At 36.4% G+C, this 23,936-nt stretch overlaps 1 protein-coding gene across 3 annotated transcripts in view; it reads left to right on the top strand.

The window, feature by feature from the left end:
• STK32B (serine/threonine kinase 32B) overlaps positions 1–23,936 on the top strand; it is a 177,736-nt gene that overhangs the window by 76,969 nt on the left and 76,831 nt on the right. For all 3 annotated transcript variants that reach the window (XM_084516687.1, XM_084516686.1, XM_084516685.1), the window contains exon 4: positions 20,902–21,075. In XM_084516687.1, coding sequence (XP_084372813.1) covers positions 20,902–21,075 — 174 coding nt within the window. The remainder of the gene's footprint in view (positions 1–20,901; positions 21,076–23,936) is intronic.

The raw sequence follows: 23,936 nt of genomic DNA, 5'->3' as shown, positions 1-23,936 counted from the left end.
CCAGGGACTTCAATTGGTTACTTTTTTTTTTTTTTTGGACAAAGCATTTTTTTCACCAAAACGAATAAATAGTTATGAGTAGCCTGAGTCCTTCGGAAGCAAATTCAAAAGATCAGAGTGTTCATAAGATGTGAAATTAAATATAGTGGAATAAGAAAGACTCACCCTGGTGGAGTATTTAAGAAAATCTGAAAGACGTTTTGTTTGTTTGATTGCTTGTTTTTTAACATGTGCTACTTTTATGTATTTATTAGTTTCTGGAGATGAGAAACTGTTGAAAACAGATTCACATCTGAAGCACATTACTTAGTGTGAGGCTATTATATGAAGAACTCAAATGTATTAATTAAAAAAAAAAAAAACTGAAAAATATATTTGTTTGGCTTTAAATCATATTTTTATTCAAACATTATGGCTTGGGAGGCACATGAGTGTATTTGGCTTATCAATATTAGTATTCTTTACTGCCCAAATGTCACTATCTTTCTGTAGGCTTAACAGAAAAATGCTGCTGATTAATTAACAAAATCAACCATGAAATCTTTTTATACTGAATTGTATTCCAACAGTTAAATGAGTATTTTCAAACAGATGGAGCTTTGAGAGAGGGAGAAAGTAAGGAATGAACATGGTACTATCAACTATCCCTTTCTTAAAGTGAAAATGGCATCTTGTACCACAGAAAAGTCCAGCTAATTTATTGCTCTTAAACCCTTACTCTCCTCCAAAAGTATGCAAAACTACTTTTGACTTTTGTGGGCTGAATAAATTGGACATTTGTGTATCAAATGGATATTTGTTCTTTCAATTAATGGTGGTCAAAAGTGGAACTGATAGTTTATTGCTTTGACAAACGTACAGGGTCTCCTATACGCCTTCCCCTAAAGTTCTACATTTTGGAAAATTTTCAGATGCTCTTTACTCATCTTATCCTAGTTGTTTATTTGCACTGTCTTGGGATAACTTTCTTGAGTAACCCTTCCTCCTCTTCCTCCCCTCCCCCTCACTTTTTTATTAAAAAAAAACACTCACTGCGTTTTCTGTGCTATGAAATCCCTTACACATGAGTTGTGAGTTAAGAAATAGCTCCAAATGTTTGTTCATCCAAGGTCATGTGCTAATCTTAGTTAACCACTATCATGAGATGACCACTCCTGATTCAACTTGAACATCCCAGCACCAGTAGCAAATTATATTTGCAGATTAAATAGCTCAGGAACCATCCTGGCAGAACAGCACTCACATTCTCACATTCCTATGAGCAGTAGCTGACAACTGGTCAGCTAGTGGTTAAAATGTCTGGTAATTTGCTTACAGAAGCACCACATCATTGTCATTATTAAGTAGCAAATTTCAGTTAGACTTTTGATCTCACTTGTTTCCCAAGTCATTTTTCTCATGGGTGAATTCCAAATGTCCTGACTCTTACATCTTTCTTCTAAGAATTTGTCATAATGTCCGCATTAAAAAATCATCGCATTATACCACATATTCAGGTAGTTGTTCTGCAACATGTATTAAAACTGAGGTTTAGATCATATGCTTTTTTTTTTTTTTGCTTTTTTTTTTTTTTGCTTTTGAAGCATCTGAAATATCAATATCCTAATTTTCTATTCAAGAAAAAACTGTAACTATGACATACTAACAAATTGGTTCATAATTATAACTGTCCATTAGAAAAAAAAAAATTACTTTCACTATTTCACATAGTGAAATGATACACACCACAACATTGAACTTTACTTCTTTTTATGATAGAGCTGAGCTTAACTCTTATGGCAGAATTGGAATAGGAATTGGGAAATCCTGTCTTTTTTAATGTCATGTTCCTGTGCTGACGAGATAAAGCAACTTAAGGTTATTTGAGTGTTTTAAATATATATTACTAGAATGGAGACATGAATGTTGCCCACACAATTCACAGGAATGTTATGGTGCAATTAGTAATCATTAATTAACATTGCACTTGAGATGTATTAATCTTTTAATTCATATCAATGTGATATTCTTTCTCTTTAATGGCCTATTCTGCATAAAAATGAAGAAGACTTGCTTTTGCAGGAAGCTCATATCTTTTGTTTTGAAAAGCTCAGTATGGTTCTGCTATATCTCATGACTCCTGAGGTATGGGAGGGAACAACTGTAGACAAAAAGAACAGAAAAAGGGAGACAAAGCAAGCAGTGAATTTATACAGGAAGATCTTCTTCTGACGTAAAAAAGGCCAGCCCTGCTAGAATTAGCACCCCTGACATTACTGTATGAATAACTGCCCAAACAGCCTCATGTTGTCTCTGTGGGCAGGCTATGATGTGGAGAGATAAAAGGAGGGGATGGAGCAGTTTGCACTTGCACCTCTTCTTGGTGCTGGTGACTTGGTGAGCTGAACTTGGATAGTCAGAAGCAAACAAAAAGCAGGATATGGCTTGAGATGAAGAAATAGTTTCTGGAATGAGAGGCAGTGAGGAACAATAACTCCCATGACAAGAAATAGGTCCTGGTGTTCTGGGAAATGTGACAGCAATCATGATTTAATAGACAGTGTAAGTACTAATGAACTGTGAGCACTTTAGTCTTAATTTTAACCAAGGGATTGATTCCCTGAGTTGGTACTACCCCTGACAGTGAGTGTGATCAACTAAAATGGGAGTTGATAGCAAAATTGACTAGACTGCATTTAGAAATTGCTTAAATTTATATAAAGTTTGGAAATGAAAGTGAGCAATGTGCTGATAAAGCCAATTTATTAGAAATTGGAGCTGGCATTTTTAAAGTCACACTTCTCACTAATTTGACTTCATGAAATAAAGATTCAGCTAATATAATCTCTTTCTTCTACTTCTTAGTCTGCTTCATTTTGGTACTGGTAGGAATAGTAATTGATATGACCATGGAAAAGAGGAGAAATGGTGGCTGCTAGAAAGTCTTATTATTCAGAGTTGCCCTAAGCTACGAAATTCAGATTTTGAGCCACTATGTCAAAATGCAAGAGATATGAGGGCAAAAAGCTACCCAAATCAATCAATAACTTTTCGTGAATTATTGTTCAGATGCGCAAGCACACACATGGAATCTCTGTTGGGAATCAAAAAAATAAACACTAGGTATGGTGTATTAAGTATATTTAGGCGAAGTCATAACAAAACAAAACAAAAAAAAAAAAGAAAAAAAAAAAAGAAAAAAAAAAGCAGAATAAAATACTTATTTCTTGTCTAACTGTACTTTGGTAACTTTTTTGTTTCACAGAAATGCCAGAAAAGACTAATCCGCTAGTAAGAGTGGTGAAATTGCTAACTTGCTAAAAGAGTATTCTACCCTTCTCCTTCCCTTTCCCTTCAAATCTGAAATCTGGATAACTAGAAAAGTAGGAAAAAGACTTGCTGTAGCTGGGGAAAAATGCATACCTTGAAAAATTCAGACATACACATCATCAGGCCTGACAAATGTGTGGGCACATGCAAAGAAGTTAATCATGCTGCTGATTTGGAAAAAAGCTGGGGATCTATGGAAAATACAGAAGGTGTAACTTTCCCAGCTGTCAAACTGTTGATCTGAAAATATTTAGGTAGGGATATCCGGTGGCCTTTTTCTGTGGTCTCTGATGAGACCCTGGTGCTTCAAAGGACTTCCTCTCTGCCTTTTAAATATTCATTTCATACACAATTTATGCCATTGGCACATAGACCAAACTTCAGTACTGCTGATGCCTTGATGGCCCCATGCTGCCATCAGCTGATTGTGCAGTTTTTACCCTTTTAGCATTTCAATAATTGCTGATGTTCTTCTGTTTCCCTTTCCCACTGGATTGTCTCTTTGAGAACAGCTGCATCAGTGGTGCCAATAGCAAAACAAGTGGGCTATAACAGTGGCAAAGAAAGAAACAAATGGTTCATAATTCCTTGCAGGTACTTTAAATAGATCTTGTAAAGGTACTTTTTACTTTGCTAGTAATTGCTTTGCCCATTTTTGTTGAGTTCTGTAGAGTTTTGTGCCATGAATGTAATGTGAATTTTTATAATTGATTATTTCTCTTCCATATTGTGACAGCAGACTTGAATTTGTGAGGCAAGGTGATTTACAGTATGGCATGTGGGAAAATAATTGCACTAGTACACTTTTATGCTAAATATTACTCCCTTGATAGTTCTTTTGAGGTGAATTTTTATCTCCTGCTCTGCCCTTATCTTTCTGAGCACCTTCATCACATATACACATCACAAATTTCGTGTTACAGGTGCGATTACTTTTGAGATCTTCTGATTCATTTCTGATTTTCTTTCCTCATTTTATAAGTAACAAAATGCCAGCCAGTGATAATACTGGTTCAAAAATATTGAACTTCATTTTGAAAGACCTACCTCCCAACAGGTGAGAAGACTTGCATATAAGATGTGTTTTTCCAGACTAGGTCTACTTTTCCATAGGAAGTGATGTAAATTGTCAAGTCTCTGCTCTGCTGGCTGTTACCCAGCTTCATTCTCAGAATTTCAGCTTTCTTGTCTGTTTTTGCTGTATTTCTGAGTCAATACTAAAGACCATAACTAGCCCATGTGCTCACAGAGGATGATTTCTTCAGCTTTTTGCCTCTGTCAGAAGATAAGTTTACTATTTCAGTCTACATATCTATATGCTAAAAGTATTTTTCTACTTTCAATTACTATAGTATGTAAACTGCCATCAGCTACTGTTAGAGGCTTTAGTTAATGTCTACAAGTGGCATTTCTTTCCCAGTCCCAACCCAAGATGTTTTTCAGTCTCACACTAGCTTATTAAAGCAATATATTGTTTCCATTGTCCTATCCAATTTAGCTACAGCTGCCAGCCTTGGCACCAAAAGTCAGATCCGCTGCAATTATTACTCCAAATTAAGATAAATACAACCTAGAAAAACAACTTATAATTATTTTCTCTTTTTGTGCAGTAAGATAAATTTGCTCTTATTGGAGCTGAATGTAATTTTTCCAGGGGATTTTCTATGAGGAAAAACTCAATTAAAGTGAATCAAACAGTCTGGAGATGTATGCTAATTAAGACAAAATTTTGTTGGAAACTTGACCCTTCTCATATTGCCTGGAGGAATGTTTGACAACAAGGATCTAGGTTCCTTTCTTGTTCTAGTTTGTGACCAAGAATGGGCTCTTAGCTGGACTTTCTGCCTGCTTCCCCTGCATACAGCCAGAAGATCTCCACCTGCGTTGGTGCCTAGACTATCCAGCTCTGAGTCTGACACATCTGCAGGTCACTAGTACCTCTTCTGTACCACACAGGAACAAGCTCTGTAGCAGCATGTAAGCTTAGGAGCTTCTGGTGCAAGCTTTCCTCAGGGAAATACTTCAAAGGAAACACTAGGAATGCTATAGTCCCAGAAACTCTCCCCCTCTACTCCACTTGTATCCAGAATCAAGGATAATAATATTTTTAAATACAAGACTCTTATACTCTGGCTGTGGCAGTTCTTCTACCAACTTTTTCAGTAATTAATTATAAGATTTAAAAGGAAAAATAATAATAATAAAGATTTAAAAAAATGAGATTTCCAGGTATGTTTTGAACACTGGTGTACAAATTTTGAAGCATTTATCTTGAATCTCTCCTCCTCCTATTTTATTTATAAAGAAAGGGGTTGAGAAACATGCATTGTAAGATCCAGCCATACATGTGATGAGATAGGATGGGTCATGAAAGGAAGTATTACGGTATCATATCATGAGCCACCTGAAGAAAAAACTGTTCAGCCTTTAGTTTATCAATACAGCAAAAGAACTGTAACTCTTCAGCTGTAGATTGGGGCACCGACAGGAATTGCACCCAACTTATTCCCCATCTTGCTGTCTTAACCAATAACACAACCTACCTCTACCAGAAGACCTATACTGGTGCAGGCCATACAGCCAGGGAATTCTTCCTGAAAGACACCAGCAAGCCCATTGATAGCTACTGTGTACAATTAATACCCACTTCATATTTAAATAATGACTCAAGAAGGTCTACATGTGGAAGCTGGGAAGTAGTGCTTAGAAGGAAGTAAGTGTGCTTTCAGTGTTACTCCTTCGTATCTGATCCTGTTTGCTGCTAGAGATCAGATGCCTGATGACATAGGGTCAGGGTGCAGCCCCAGAGTTAATGATCCCTTCTTAATGCAATGTTGTTTTTGAAGATGATCTTTGCTGTCACTGGGGCCTCTCTCTTGTTCCTGACAGTACGATATGCTCCTCCTCACTGCACCTCAGTTATGCCAGCTGCTGTTACCACAAATAACATCACTGTGCCATGTTAAAATTAATAAAAAAGAGTAAACCTTGAAGGCTTGGCAGGCAATCTTGCAGAATAAATTTAAATGTCGAGACAGAATGATTGTAGTTGACAACTGAAGTTCCTTCTCTGTGATTGCTCTGAATCGACCTGATAAACTGAACTGTAAACTAAGATGGTAAGAAGTAACTGAATTTTATAATCTTGCCTGTTGTTGTGATTAAATTTGGAAGTGGGAAAGAAAAAAAAAAAAAGCCAAATCTAAGAGTGGCAATAAGATCTGATTATTTATATTCTGAAATAAAATTCTGCCATATGAAAAATGTTGCACTTTGGTAGTAACAATGATTAAAGAGTGGTGAGTAATTGACAGTATTTCCCAGGGAAAAAATATATAAGTAAATAAATAAAAGAGGAAATAGTCAGAATTAAAGCTAATTAAAGTTCATTATTATTTTAGTATGAAGAGATCATAAAATCCTATTCCTAGGCAAAGTGATCCAAGCTCCAGGTCATGCTCTGTATACATTTGTTCCAGGTGCTCTGCTTGAAGGATGGGTTGAGGAAGACCTAACTACTCAGCAGCTGCCATTCTGCTGGTTGTTCTCCTAGGACCTAGATAACCATACAGTGCTCAGGCTTACTCAGAGCCTTGGTTAATTCATAGCACTGAATTTGGATAATGTAATGCAGTAAAAGTGTTTTTTTTTGTTTTCCTTTTTTTTTTTTTTTTAGAGACATAGACTTCCCCACAATCTGAGGGACATATCAAACATCTTATCTTTCTGCAGAGAACAATAAAGAGCTTTTCTCAGAGCAACGAGCTTTTCTAACACAGTTCTCACAATGCTATATAATTAGGAAAACAAGAAGACCCAAAAGCTCTGATAAGGGAAGATGTTTCACTTCACTTGCTAAGAAAAGGTGGGGAAGGCATGAACGTATGACACATACGCAGTGGTGTCACACCAAGTACTGACAGAAGTCCTTAGTTCTTATTGTGATAAGTATGGCATGAGAACTACCATGAAATGTAATGCAAAAAATAAAATAAAATAAAAAAAATAAAATAAAATAAAATAGGTTATATGGCTGCTTGTATTCAAATTAATTTAGTTTTGAAGGCTGAGAAATAGCCATAGATGAGTTCTAGCCTATGTCTTTATAGCTATGCTACCTGATGAAGGTTATTTTGTGACCAAATGTGTGTCTGATCACTTTGGTTTGTGTGCCAACTTAGTTGCATATAGTTGAATAAGAGTAAGATGTGTGAAGGAGAAGTGATTTTTCAGCATCTTTTCTTCCTTTAGGTTTCACTGATATGCTTGTAGTTAGAGGCAGCGATACAAGAGATCAAAATTTTTTATGTAATCTAAAGGGAGCTATTGCTTACAGAAAAAAAAAAAAAAAAAAAAAAAAAAAAAAAAAAAAAAAAGGTCTGTCATTAAATTCTACTTGTTTCTAGATTTATAACTGCCTTAAAAACATTTTTTTTTTTTTTAAAAAAAAAACACTTTTTCTGACTACAGGATCCTTAACCTAAGGGGTTCCTCATTATGTCCATGTCCCCTTCCAGTGAATCTCATTCTTCTTAAAGAAGAAGGTGTCATTTACATGAGATTGAACAGGAACTAACAACTGATTCAGAAGATGAACAGATACAGAAAATTAGGGAAATTTTCATTTCCTTCTCCCTGGATTATGCATTTTGATTTATTGCATTTGTAACTTAATACCTTTCCTCTCCTTTTAATGTGAATAAATGAAAGTCTGTTTTCCTGGAGCTAAATGTAAAATCAATTAGGTGATTAGAAGTAACATATGCACCACAGTTAAAGGAAGGAAATCAGAATGTGTAAGACCTGCATAAATCAGAAATGTTGTCTTTTGTCTTGCTTTTGCTGATTGAGCAAAAAAAAAAAAAGTTCACTGTCAGTTACATTTACCAACCCTTCTTTCTTTAGCAGGTGGAAAGTACAGGTGAATGTGATGTGCTGCTCATATTAGCGACTTCCCAAAACAGAAGAGACAAACTCTAGTGGACTTGAATTCTTCCTGGTTGACTTCTCATATCAGCCCCATCTTTCTAGGCTACCTCTGTAATCAGTAGAAAAAAAAAAAAAAAAAAAAAAAAAAAAGGCCCCTTCAGAGAGTAGTTCAGTACACACTTCCTGTGTGCTTACTATGCAGTGATCCTAGAGAAACTACTCTCCTAACCCACAGCATGTTAATAAAATGCTTGAAAGCAAAACTAGGTCTAAAGTACTCAATCATAGTTAGTTTAGTTTAGTTCAGCCCATCTTGTCCCATTGAATTTATGACTAACATTCTAAAAAGTAAACCAAAATCTTTTTATTTCTATGTTTACAAAGTTTTCTCTTAAATTTGGCGTGCACGTGATAAAAATAAAATAAAAGGTTGCTTTGTGTATGCTTGTGCTGTGTGAGGAATCAAATCACACTGCTATCTTATGTCTTTTCCAGAAGACTTGATTGTAAGAAATTTTTTCTGAAGAAAAAATTATCTTTAAGTTGAAACTACAAACAGCTTTCTGTCCTCAGTTAAAATGACAGTGAGACAATAAGCTTGATTTTCTCTGTTCTATATTCTTCACATTACTATTCAGATTTTTACTCTGTCTTTTGGGCCTGGAAAGCTTGCAAAACATCTTTTATGCCAATTCAGAAAGTATGCATGAAATGAGCTAGTACAGATTCAACATTGTGAACAGTGTTTCCATCATTAATTTATTTTGATGGTTTAGAAATGTTCATGATTAAAAAATTAGATATATATTGTTAAGAGGTATGTCTGGTTTCACTGAAAATGTTAGTGGGCATCTACTTGTGCTTCATAGTCTTACACTTGAGCACCTCAGTTTTAAAATAACAAATTTTTAGGGGAAAAAACAAACAAACAAACAAAAAACACAAACAAAAAAAACCCTGCTTGTGTGAAACCTTTTGAGTGGTGGGTTTTATTCACCAGCAATAATGCAATAATATCACAGTGGAGGACTTCTACTGGAAACGGGATGAAAAGCGTTTGGATGTTTCTAACAAAAGAAAAAGAAGATAAAACATTCATTGCAGTAGCAGAAAGAAGTTTTAGTCTACAGTAAAGTCAGGGTTGTAAATGGAAATCTGCCAATTCCAGTGAGATACAGAAGGCGTGCTAGGTAAACCTAGCGTGCTTTTTCTAGGTCATATAAAAAGAAAAATGAAGGTTTTCATGTAGCTCAGAGGGAAAACGTGGTTCATGACTAAACAAATAAAAAAGAAAAACACTATTTTAAGTCTCTCAACCCATGCAGCTCCACACACACAGGTGTGTGTACAACCACTGTAGTGTCTAAGGTTATATACTGCAAGGACTTATACCTATTCTTAATTTGAAAATGTGTTCGTTTATTTTTCATTCAATGACATTTTTCATGTGCTGAAGGTTAAATTTTGTTATGATTGAAGCATAATGGTGAGCATGGCAACTTTGTTGTTTCTTTTCTTTATAGACCTGGAAAAGAAAAAAAAATCTTACAAAATTGTTTCCAAAACAGAACAGTGTTTGAAGTTAAAAATAGAGAAGGTTTAGAATTCATTTATTGTAATCTATAACAAGTTTGCTTACTGAACCTTGGGTTCCTCCAAAGTATGAATCCAGACTTTCAAAAAATCTGTTACCCCAGCTAAACCTAAAACTTAAATATTTTGAAACTTTGGGTTATTTATCTTGCTGACATTCTTGTTTAGTAACTAAAAGTTATCTCTATTTAGAAATATGGCAATTTTTAAAAGTCTTCCATTAAATTAAATATTGCGTACCTCAGATAATGAGGCTGTGTGAAAGAGGGAAGGGAAGCAAAGGATATGCTCCATGAGACAAATATGTGCTTGAACTCCATTCTTTGACAGTACTTTTCTTGTATGTAGCCCCACTTTAGAGAGTCAGTCTTCTGGTGTCAGTCTCCAGCCAACCCAGGTCCTTCTGATGGCAGTACACCCAGCTGCTGTATATGCCATTCTTCACAGGTTTGTATCATCTGTGAACTTGCTGGAGGTGCACCCCTGTCCCAACATTAATGAAGATCAGGTTATTCAAGCATGATTTCCCCTTTGTAAATCTTTGTTGACTACTAATTACCTTCCTGCACTTCATGTGTTTGGAAATGGTTTCCAGGTTTAGTTGCTCCACCACTTTCCTAGGTAAAAAGATGAGGCTGACCAGACTGTAGTTCCCCAGATCATCCTCATTGCCTTTCTTGAAATTGGAATGATGTTTGCTTTTCTCTAGTCCTCAGGCTTTCACAGGTGCCAGGACCTTCCAAAGATAATTGTCAGCAGACTTGAAAAGACATCAGCCAGCTCTCTCAGCTATAATGGGTGCAACCCATTTATATATCCCCAGTTTGTTAAATTGCTTCCTAATCTGGTCATTTTCCTCCCAGGGTAAATTCTTGCTCCAGGTTTTCCGTGCGGTTTTAGGGTCATTGATAATGCAGCATTGTCTGAGAAATATTTTTCCTGAGTTCTTCATATATGCTCTTTGCTGCTTGCTTTATTTGGGTGTGTTTGTGACAAACAGTAGACAAGAGCAGCTATCTAGTACTGTACAAAGAATTGCTACTGCTGCAATGTCATGTGCATATTGAAGTGATATAAATTAACAGTGGTAATAACACAAAATTATAACGAAGAACTTGGCAAACATTTACTAAGTACAACAAGCATAACTAGTCACAGCACATCTCTGACACAGCTGAATGGATTTTAAAGATTAGGTTCAGATCAGCAAATTCAAAGTACCTTCTATATATGCTCTTGTTCACTCAACTGGAATGGAGCTTTCATGAGTAATTATAATGTACCTACTCTAAAGGATGCTGTACACAGAACATAAGATAGGGGAGACTTTAATCCCCTTAACAAAATATATATGAAAGATAAAACACTTGGGGAAAAAAGAAAAAAGAAAAAAAAAAAGGCACAAAAATTAAAACAAACACAAAAGCAAAACAACTTGATGAAGAATGAAGCTAATCTGGGACTCAATGAAACTAAGTGAACTTGGTGAAAGCTGCAGTGCTCTTTGTAACAGGCCAATTAAAATGAGTAAAATGAGCTTTGAAGATATTGCACCCAAGTCTGCTTAAATATCCTAAACAAATAGTCTGAGACATGAGCCTGTTTTGCATTCATTTGCAAGTCTTACTTTATCATGGGTCTAATAATATTTGAGAAAACAGACTTTATCAGACTTTACCGTGCCATTAAGTCTACGAGTATATGAGCAAATGAGCCAGAAAGTAATTAATTTTCTCCTGAAAAACGAATTATCAGAAAGTACTTTTAGAGATGGACCACTTGAAAAAAATGGATCACTTAGTGTATGAGCACAAAAATATTGTCAGTCGTAGTAATTGCTGTCAATTGTGGACGCTTGGTAGTTTTTCCATTTTCAGTCATTCGCAGTGTTCCAAAAGTTCATTCTATTTGTCTGAGACTTTATAAGCCCCTAATAAATGTTTGTGAAGGGTTCAGAAAATGTCGTGTATCTCAAAAATTACCTCCTGTGGGGTGTCTCTTGGAAAATGTTATTGTCTACAAGATTATTAAGTTTTGGAGAAGCACTGTCACTTTTGTATTAGAGAGCACAGCTGGGACATGATGCTGCTGAGCTCCGACTTTGATTCTGCCTGTCCTCATGGTCTTTGGGAAGACCACGCAGCACATACTAAGGTTCAGTAGCAAAATCATAGCCAGCACATGATGGAAACTCTGGCAATTGTGAGTCACATCTGGAGAACTGTGTCAAGATTGGGGTCCTCCAGTGCAAGCAAGATGTCAGCAAACTGGAGGGAGTCCAATGGAGGTCCACTAAAATGACTGATGGCTGGAGCATTTGATGTTCAAATGGATACAGGTAGGTTGTTAAACTTGGAGAACAAAGAAGCAGAGGACAGGAGTATGAGGGGAAAAACTAATTAGAATCTTTCACTACCCATGGGGGTGATGGTGATGACATAAAGATAGCAACATCTAAAGATGGAGAAAAACCCTTTTTAGAGATGTACGCTGAGAGGACAATTGGCAAAAGTGACATGGTGCAGCAAGGGAAATCCCAGCTGGATAGAATAAAAGAAAATCTCTTCAAAACTCAGTGACTGGCCAGAACAGTATCCTTGCAGAGGCTGCAGAACTTCCTTTCTTGGAAATTTCCAAAATTCCTTTGGTGAGGCCCTGAGCAACCTGATCTAAGTTTGAAATTAGCCCTGAGTAATACAGTAAGAGGTTGAACTTGGTGACCCTCAGAGAACCTTTCAAATCTAAATTATAGTATGAGTCTTTTTTAATGTTCAGTGAACACTATTCAAAAACAATAGAAAAAAACGTGTATCTCACTTGACTGTGGGTATTAAGCAATACCTGGCTTTAAGCTCTTTGCCTCCAGTCTAGAGGAACAGAAAACAGTGAGAATGTACACTAGTACAGAACATGACCAGAAATATTTTGATCACATGATTTGTCTACCATATTGGAGAGGACATCAGGATTGTGGTCAGGCAAAATATCCATAGTTATCACCATAACTCACATCTTAAATAACCTCATCCTCAGCTAGCATGTGCAAAATCAGAGGCAGAAATTAAGTTACTTTTAGAGGGAGTTAACTATCAGTCGATTACAGCCAGGTGAAGGACAAAAATAGAAGCAGCTCTGAGGTACACCATCTCAAATAATCAGGATTTACAAAACACTTGAACAGTTCAAAACAGATTTATTAATAACCTGTAGTTTATGTATATGAAAGTAGAGTAATGAGGTTTGTTTCATTAGGTGAAGCCAAAGCGCATAACTAGCAGTAAACGCTAGTTATTTGTTTTGCATTTTGATTGTATATCTTCAGTTCATCACTGTTGCTGTCTGTCTGCTGTATTGTTGGAGAGTGTGCCGAGAATGAGCTGAGACAAATGTTATGGCAGTGCACATGGGAATGACAAGCAGTTGTTTTTCATATTATTGAGGGTTTGTGACCTCACCTCATCCTCCTGGAGGGAAAAAAAAGACTTTTCTCCACATGTGGATGAATGCTAAACTGTCTCTAATTAACAACACTTAGCTGGTTGGGAGCTAATATTAATTGGTGTTGGTTATATGAATATATACCATTCTAATGACTCTGCTTACTTATTTCTTACTATCATTGTTGAGACAGTAATTCAGGGCAACTTTCAGCTTCATTTCAGGCTATTTTTTATGTAGTCATTTTTCTTAGCTGTCCCCTTTGGTCACATCTGCTCTAAACAGAATTGGAGAAGGTGTTTCAAATAAGCATAAACAACTTAATTTTAATGGAATTGTTTTCCTGTTCTCAGAAGTTTTTTTTTTTTTTTTTAATAATCTTGAAAGGTATTTTTAACATATTTATAAAGAAATAAAGGAAGTAATCTTCCTTTGTTCTCAACAGCATTTGGAGAAATAACTTTTTTTTTCTGTGCTTCAAAATAAATGTATTTCAATTTCTTTGCAACAATAGACTTCTATTAAATGTTCTGCAAGAAGAAATTGCAAATTCTAATAACCAATGCTTACCCAGTTTCCAAAAAGAAAAAAAAAATCTACAGAAGTGTAAGCAAAACAGACATTATGAAGGAACATTTCAAATATGCCTCCATAATACCTGCATACTCAGAATCACAGAATCACAGAATCACAGAACTGTTTTGGTTGGAAGAGACATTAAAGATCGTCTTATTCCAACCCCCTCCCTTGGGCAGGGACCAGGTTGCTCAAATCCCCATCCAACCTGGCCTTAAAATTTCCAGGGATGGGTCATCCACAGCTTCTCTTGGCAACTTATTCCAGTGCCTCTGAGTGACGAATTTCTTCTGAATATCTGATCTAAATCACCCCTCTTTCAGTTAAAAGCCATTATTCCTTGTCTTATCATTACATTCCCTGACAAAGCATCCTTCTCCAGCTTTCCTGTACACCCCCTTTATGTATTGGAAAGTTGCTATAAGGTCTCCCTGATGCCTTCTCTTCTCCAGGCTGAACAGCCCCAGCTCTCTCAGCCTTTATTCGTAGGAGAGGCCTTCCAGTCCTCTGATCATCTTCATGGCCCCCCTCTGGACTCATTCTAATGTCTATGTCCTTCTTGTGCCCCAGAGCTGAACACAGCATTCCAGGTAGGATCTCACAAGATCAGAGTAGAGGGGGAGATTCACCTCCCTTGACCTGCCTGACATGTTTCTTTTGATGTGGCCCAGGATATGTTGTCTTTCTGTTTCAACTGTTTTTTGGTTCAACTCTTTGCTCTTTTTCAGGTAAACAAACATAAAGCGTCATGTTTTACTTTGTAAAGGAAGGATAAAATATGTATTTTCTATTCTGTCAAAATACAAACTACAAGGCAGTTAGATATGGCGTCATAGTTACCTAGAACACAAATCTTAGTGAATATTATTCTGTTACCAACATCTAGGTACTCTAGCCTTGGTGTGTTCTTTATGCCATCTATCATGCAGACAGTACAGAAGAATTTCTCCTGTCCCCAAAAGCTTGGAGGACAAGTAGAAGAATTGGGAAAGCTCCTTTGCATTGGAGGGAGGAAGGGCAGTGCAGCCAGGAAGCCAGGAAGTTTCAAATTCCCTGTGTTTTCTATTGTCCTCTATCTGCAGGCTGTTTCTATTTCATGCTTCTTTCATGCAAGCTCTGCAGAAGCCAAAGTCCTGTTTTAGTAGTCACATGACATTCACTGTGTTATTAGGCAAATACAACTGCAGCATTAACATCCTCTGTTTTGCTGTGTAGCAAGATGATTTCTTCACATTAGGACTCATGTAGAATTATTCATAATGTAAAAACAAAGTCAGTAACAATTATGCTGGTAAAAAATTCTGGTTCACCAATATGAAAACCAAGCAGAATAAGCAGTGGTAATGTGAGGATTCACATTGGCTTTCTGGCAGAAAGCAAGAGTGTTCAAAAGAGCTTGTCCTTAAGTAAAGGTCAGGTCCCAGTTTTCAGCTTTGCTGTACCTTCCAAGATGTTTTTCCAGGTCTTTGGGATCCACTTCTTACTGACATCCTGTTGATGGTATTAACATCAACACTCTACTGGTTCTGAAAAAAGCTGCTATTAGATCTGCAGATCTCTGAAAACATCTGGAGATTCCTAGCCCAGAGCTAGAAATTGTGAGAGCCTGGTTTGGGCTAATGGCTCTAAAATTTGCATGAAAATTAGCTTTTGAACAATCTGTTTGAAATTAGAAAATTTAGTTTTTCTTCAGAATTTCCCTTCTATGGGAATCTTGAAATTCTTCTTTTCATTCTAAAGATGAGAACCATTTTTAACATAGTGATGAAGGTTCTTACAGAAGGGAAGTTCTTACTCATGGACAGGTTTAGTGGTAACTCAGGCAATTCAAAACACTTCAACATTAGTGAAGCACTGGTAAACAGAGCTGACTTCCCAGAGAAGTTGCTTTGTTCACACAACACTGCACAGAGGTGCCAGTTTAGGTTCAGGAAGCCAGACTAGCCTAATTAGACTAGCCTCATGCTTTGACAGAGGTAATAAATTCTGCTTTCACAAAAGGGGCAGCACCAAGGTCCTGTAACTAATGGTATGTCTGGGTGAGGTGGTTTCTTCAGACCCATCTCAGAATTCTCTATGAGATTTCACTAGGCAGTCCAGATGTAGCCACATGATTTCTTGGAAGGAGACCAGTTAATGAGGGTTAAGCCATTAACTGCCTGCCCCCTCTTGGACAAGCTGGCTTACACAATTTAGAGATGAGTTATCCTTATTGGGATTTGTACGTGTCTGAAAGATTATTCAAGGCCTTGCTAATCCAGACCAAGACTGAACAGCTCTGCAACAAGTATTGAGATGAGCTCACGGAGAGAATCCAAAAAACACCAGGACACAAGGCCAGTTCTTCCTAAGCCCATTGCATTACTTGTTTTGACTGTAAAGTTAGGAACCAGTGCACTACTGCAGTTCTCTGCTTTGCAATGTTCTGGAATGTAAAATGTCTGTAAAGAGAATGTCAGGATCTGGTATGTTTTGTTTACTTTTCTAACACACAGGAAAATCTACACTTATTAGCAGCTTCATGTCACAAAAATAAATAAATAAATAGATAACATTGCCTCCTCCTCTTAATATTACCAGCACAAAAATGGAAAATGATCCCTTTTAAATTTCTAGTTAGGAGCTACACAGCCTTAATCATTTATCATATTCAATAAAGACCAAAGGTGTTATCTGAATATCTGAACTGTATATATCTTGCTTTAACTGATTAACTCAGATTTATGAAGTTTGGCTTGGGCTTAATGATTGAAATTATGTAATGTATTTTTTACTCTTAAATTAAAGTCATACACAGAATATCAATCATGATTTCCTTTTCCCCAGGTAATACACATGAAAGAAAAGCTCTGGATAGTGAGTACCTCATCTGGTAGGACTTCAGCAAAAAAATACCCTAACTAACTAAGATGATGGAGTGTAAAGGGGAAAAATGACCTAAATAACTCATCTGTAACTGCTTTTGTGAAGAGACAGAAATATAAATAACAAATATACATATAAATATAAAATATTTATTATTAAAACAAGTATACAGATATAAATATGAGAACAGATATAACTTATTCAGAAAGTACTCTGTTTAAATTTGTTTCCATGGAGAATTTTGTTCAATCGTAATTTATCTTCCAGACTGAAGATAATCAAAAATCCAATTTGCTTTTGCTAGGGGCATTATTATTTTATCTTAATTTGAAGAAAGCTTTTTCTAATGTATTAAAACTTTTCTTCAAGCAAAAGAAAGCAGAGTCTAGCTTTGTAATTAGAACAATTTTCCTACAACTGGCTCATGACACTACTTTAAAAAACAAACAAACAAACAAACAACAACAACAAAAAATACTCCAAGCCATTTATTCTTTCACTTCACTGAGGTTTAAAATTTGGGTTTTACACCAACTTAGTAATGTAGTATTCAATATGAGACACAAAACTGTAATACATTCAGTAAGGTATTTCTCAGCTACCTGGTTAACATAAAGATCCCAAATAACCTCTGATTTTACTTCAAAACCAATCAGTCTTTTTGTGTGTCATTTGCCTTTGATCAGATAAGAAGCTTGCATAAGTAAAATTACAGTGCTTATTCAAAAAACTAATCTCCATCGGGTCGATTTGCCACCAGCCCCTCCCTAGACTACAGCAATAGTTTCAAAGATTCATTTTTCAGGTTCCTAATATTTCACTTGCTGTCAATTTCAATTCTTAAACCAATAAATCAAACCCACTTATTTCTTGAAATATTGAAAAGCAAGACGCTAAAAGGGAATACTTCATTTCTTGTATAAAGAAAGAATATTGGATTTGTATAAGGAAGAAAGACAGAGGACAAAACTGCTTGTGATCATGACAAACAAAACCAGTCAGGAGTTGGTACAACAAGTCCTATGAATCCTTAACACAGAGCAGGAGCCACAGTATTTGGTACTATCAGCTGCACAGCAAGACCTGGAGCAATTCCTTCTGTGCATTCATCAGCTTAACAATTTGTAGCTGCAGGAGTTACTTAATGGAGTGGTCATTGGCTCCAGAGGCCTTCTGCTGTTGTTCATGTCCAAGCTCTTCTCTAGGCTGTAGGCATATAATTTCTCTATGATCAACTCATTTACCCTCAAAAAAAAATCTCCTGGAAAAAAATCTCCTGTTGTTTCCAACACCTTTTATCTCACACTGGTCTGATCCAGATAGCCAGAGAAATTCCATCTACATGGGTTTGAGCCAACTGGACTTACTGTGTGGGGAAAACATCACTGTAGTATGTATTTGTGTGTTTAGCATAGAGATGTGTGTCAGGTGCAATATAATGTAACATGGGTGAAAATGTCTGCTCTGTATACTGAACATACACATTTACAGCATCTGTTCTTTCTAACTGGACTTATGCAGCTCGCATCTTTTACTACACCACTATGAATACACAACTCTGCTGACAGGATCAACAGAGTTACCACACATATACATCAATAATGTATAATCAAAAAATGGAAGAAAATTCTGGCTCCAAGTGAAAGAGAGGATATACAGAACTCCTTAAGAGATGCGTCTGAGTCTGCATCATTCTAGCTTTCATGTCTAAATAAAACTGGCCTTTGAACCACTTAGAGGTTGTGACAGTTTCAGGAAGGCTGGTGAATGGAAATATTAACTATGTTTCTGAATCCTGGTTTGGTTTTGTTCTTATTTCATTTGTTATCTCTTATTTTTATTTGTTATCTCTTATTCATTTTTTATCTCTTTTTAAAATCATTCATGATTGACAGATATGCCAAAAGGCTACTTGGGAAATAATGTAAGACCACCATTCTCCCACCCAGAAACATTTCTCCCACAGGAAACCAAAGAGCCTCAGCATCTCCACAAGCTCCACAAGCTTGGAGTGCAAACCCAGTTCCACTAAGTGTTACCATTCACCTGGATATGCACAAGATTTCATTTATTTCTTGATTGTTCTGATGACTCTTTTATTTGCACTAAATATTTATGAATACTCTTACTAACATATTCATTTTTCTCTCAGAAATGCGAATAGTTGTTGCATTTAAAAACAATTCACAGCAGTCACTCTTTACCTTGCCTTCACCTTCTGCCTCATGATGGCTGAGTCAGTAAAGAAATGACTCAGGACATTTTCTTTCTTGAGATCAGAGTCTTATCATCATAACCATCTCTACAAGCATGTGATCATATGATTCTAGACACCATAAGAGCTCTGTAGTCCCAGACTAAACACAGTATTTCAATCCATGACTTTTCATTACATATATATATATTTAATTGTAAGAGGTAACCAGACATAATCTACACTTCACTTAGTAATAATTGAAGAAAAAAAAAAAAAAAAGCATCTTTCATTACATCTGCTCAAAGCTACAACTACTCTATTTAAAAACATACTGGTGTCAATAATAAAAATAATAAAGTTATATATTTAATCTTTCTTTTGCAATTCCTCCAGGCTTAATAATGTGCAACATTCTATGTAATTTGAATATAATTGAAGTCTTCTCTTTTTTAGCATGTGTTATGAAATTCTGAGCCTCTGGAGGTGAGCAGACACCATGTGCCACCTACTTTACGATTTTGTTTCAGAGATTTGACTTATTGAGAAGTAAGCTTAATGCAAATAAAATGGCTTTCCCCTCCTGGCATTTGGCAGGCATACAGAAACATAACAGAAGAGTAGAGTACATAGAGACACTCACTTCTCAGAAGGGTGTTCAGAAAGAATAGAAAGCATTTAAATTCAAAACAAATCATTTGTGACAACCCCTAAGCAGTGCCTCATTTCAGAAAATACAAACCTGGGAATGAAAGTGAAACTGTATGTAACTGTCAATTAAAATAATCTAATATTGACTTAATATTGACTTTTCTGCTTTTTTTTTATTTTTTTAGTACAGATTTTCTGGAAATCCACTCTTTTTAATTTCCTTATATATTCTACAGTTCAGGACAACTGAATCTAATCTATAACCAACATACGTTACACACCTCATGGGATAAAAGATGATGGAAGAGGCACTGTCGTTGTGGATCACTTCTCAGTAGTTCATATCCACAACAGATATAAGCTTCACAACTAAATGAATTCTAAAACCATTTCTCAGAGAAGATTGACTTTGTATTAGAAATAAGGTATTCATCATTCCCTATTTGGGAAATCTAAAATACTGTGTCTTAGATAGTTGCATTCAGAAATGAAATCCAGTGAGCTTCTGTCAGTTTTCTCAGATCAGAAGAAAGTAGAGTAATGGCAGCTTATCCAAGGTAAGTAGAAACACATGGAAATTCCTGCTTGCCCAAGCACTATGTACATTATACATTTGCTGGCTACACCTTTGGATTTACAGGATTTAAATCAGATCAGAATTCGGTCCTCAGAGTATTCAACATGCGGTTCTGGGAAAGGATCCAGAAGAATTCAGTCAGTAACCAAGATTCTGTCATTTTGTAAGATGTAAGTTACAGGCTGAAAAAATATGTATGTTACAGTAAAGTTGCAGTGTTATTTCTTATTGAATTTGGAACTATGTTGGAAACTATTGAAAATACTCAGCTAATAGAACACTGCATATGTTTAATGAATGTGGAATGTATCCCTGGGACAGCAGCTCTCAATTCTGTGAGGATACTTTCTGTAGGTGCTGAGCCACAGTCATATGTGTGTGAATACCAAGTGTTTCAAGGCCTTCCATTTTATTGCTGCTACTTAGTAAGCCATTTTGACAAGTGAATGTCTATATAGCTATTTTAAAATGTATAAACCTGAAAGGTATTTTTAACACTGTTTTATCAACATCCAGGTATTATTTTATGGTTAAAACAGTTCCTAGTAGCACAGCAGCAGTCCAAGCTCTGCTTGCCTTGAATACAATCTCTATCACAATCAAAGAAAGTTTGGCCGTAGGATTGGACCACAGCAGTGGAGAAATCAGATTTGCCTTTTGAACAAATCATGGATTTACAATGAGCAGATCTACATTTGAGAGCTACCCTAGGGCACAACTGTGGTTACTTCACTGACCCTGAAATCTCTGCTGTAACTCCTTCTTCCAGGTATTCCTTTCAAGATGAAGAAGACATGTTCATGGTGGTTGATCTCTTACTTGGAGGAGACCTGCGCTACCATTTGCAGCAGAATGTCCACTTTAACGAAGGAACTGTTAAACTATACATCTGTGAGCTGGCACTTTCCCTGGATTATTTGCAGAGATACCACATCATTCACAGGTGAGAGAATTTCATTTGAGGGGTGGGCTGCTTACTTTTCACAGACTAGAGGAATTTGATCACATCTCAGATTGTATGGCTCTGTTTATTCAGGAACTATGCACCCCTTTTTAAAGTTTTTATCATTGTTGTACAGGTGTGTCCTAGGGTAGAATTTGACTCTGAAAATGTTTTTAAGTGTTTTCTTTCTGCCCCCATTCATTCAGTAGCTCCCTTTCCATACGTCCTTTTCATGTTCTTGTTTTTATCTCATACCATGATGTACATTTTTTAAACACTAAGTATAACATGTAAGAGCCTCCTGGTTGCTTTTAATTTAGTTTAAATTCTCCAGTGCTACAATGTTCCTGAACACACAAAAATTGTAATTCAAGGCAATAACTTCACACAGCATCAGGGAAAGGTCACAACATCAAAGGCTGGGAATGAGGAATAATTTGTTTGTTTCCAGAATCTGCATGAAGGTCACAGGGAGAAGAGGTGGGGAAACTAGAGAAATAGTAGAAATAAATTGGGACAGGAATAGGTGGTGTATCCTTTTTACACTTCTAAGATTACAACAATCTATTACTTTTACTGCCTAACTGATGGCAATCACAATATTAATGTCAAAAAAGGTGTCAAGAAACAGGGTCTGTTTGTTTTTGTTGAACAATTGAGTATTTAAGTCTAACAGTGGAGTAAATTCTTTTTTATGTTAGCACAACTATGAAATTATAAAATGATAGGCTTTTCCTCTATTTTACTCATTTTAGGCTAAGTTCACGATATTTCTCCCTGATTTAAAGGTCACTGGCCTGAAACATAAATAAATAAATAAATAAATAGTATAATTAAAAAATAAATAGTTTTGTGTGTTACTAAAGTTGGCTGTGAGTTTCAGTGAGCAAACTGAACTAGACTGCAATAGATCTTACAGTGGCCGGTATAAATAAACACCTCCAAATTTATTAATTGACAGTTTTATAGTTAAAAACAAACAAACAAACAAAAAAAGTGTGATCCAACTTTATGAAGAGGGAGGGAGAATCTCTTTCATCTGAGGTACAGTGGTAGTTGTGTGTCCTGTATTACTGAAACTGTGTAAGAAAAAATAATAAATCAAGCAAACATTGCAACAGTTGTTTTGTTTGCAATTTAAATGCCAGCAAATGTTGCAAGCATTTTTCGAATTTTTGTGTCTTCAGCACACTGTTATTATTTCAGTGCAGTTTCATATATTCTGCATACGTTTTCCTTTCTCAGTGAATATTTTAAAATTTGAGCTCAGAACTTCAGCTGACCTTTGTTTCTGTGCCTTGAGGAATGTTCTTTGTGAAAAACAAATTGATGAGCATTTTTCTCACCCTCATTTTAGTGATGAGACATTTTATGCAAATAGGCTGTCAAAACATTCATGAGAGAATCTAGTTTGTAATCAAAACTTGTATTTTATTACAAGCCTGTGACTTAAAAATGTTTCACAGAAAAGCCCTTGAAAGGTGGCAGATGTCTTAAGAGAATGGAAGACTGGATTCAAGTCAATGTAGTTTGTAGGGTTTTTTTTTTCTGACTATGCATTTCCATGGTCCACCTGTGACATTGGGCAATGCTATTTTGTTCTTTTCTGTATTAATTTATCATGGCTGGTAAACAATTTTACTTAATTTTCTGGTTTGCACTGGTTGTAGTAACACCACTGACTTCAAAATTAGCTGTTGATTTGCACCAAGGCAGGTGGGAGGTGTAGGAACCCCAGGAGCAGCTGGAGCTGTTCTGGTGTTCCATTTGGTGGCAAGGTCTGGAACTGGAATTTTGCATTCAACGTACATTGGAAGTTTCCACAAAACCAGACATATTAAAATACCTGGTTCTTAGCCTGTGGTTGGTCTCACTGGCTGGTGTGTTAGGACTGTTGTTTAGGATATGAAGGATCTGGCTCTCCCACTCCACTGTGCTATTGGAAAGAAGCAGACCTGAGGCCTGCATGTGGCTCTCCCACTTCACTGCTTACTGCCCAAATCATCCAACTGTGACACAAGGAGCCTTTTGTCCTTCATTTTCACACCAGGTACCAGAAAACCCCAGATGGAGGGCATTATTTATTCAGGACTATCCTGTCATGTTCTGCTGTCCACCAGGCCTCAGCCACAGCTTGGAGCAGCACTCTGTGGGGCAGGCCTTCAGCTGACATGAATGTCACCAGCATTATTAACATCACAAGCACAATGCTGATTTACATTGGCTAAGGAGCTGAGCCAGCAGCATTGCGCAGCAGGGAAATGTGTTGTCATTACTTTCCTGCCACAAACACCCCATCTTAGTCAAAAATTAAACCAATGAGCTGGCTGGTATTTACGCTTGGTGGTAGCAGACCTCAGCACTATCATTATGAGGGAGCCCTTCTAGTCAGCGTTCACATGTTAACCTACAATACTGTATTAGATCTTTCACTTTTAAATGAGCATATTGGTAGCAAAAAAACAAACAAACAAACAAACAAACAAACAAACAAACAAAAAAACGAAAAAAAGAAAGTTAGTGAGTCAGAGAGTCATTGAGAGAACCCCCTACTAGATTTTATCTGTTCTACGAAGAATAGTTGAATGATTCATCAGACTGGGTAGGTGGATTTTCAAATCACACTATTATAAAGAACTGAATTTATGATGTGTGAGTCAGGAACTTAAGTCCTCCTCAATATTTACAGATGTGTGTGAAACATGTACAGGTTCCCATTACTATAACATCCGGCATCATGACAGAAGGGATTTTTCAAGATTAACCTGTGGCCCCAGGATTTTACTAGAAAAGGAGGTGGGAATGAGGCAGGCAGGAATTATCAGGCATGTGTGAATAGGTGTAGGAGTGTCTAGGTCAGT

The sequence above is a fragment of the Aythya ferina genome, assembly GCF_964211825.1.
Source record: "Aythya ferina genome assembly, chromosome: 4".
Taxonomy (NCBI): Eukaryota; Metazoa; Chordata; class Aves; order Anseriformes; family Anatidae; genus Aythya; species Aythya ferina.
This window is presented reverse-complemented; position numbering and strand designations above follow the sequence as displayed.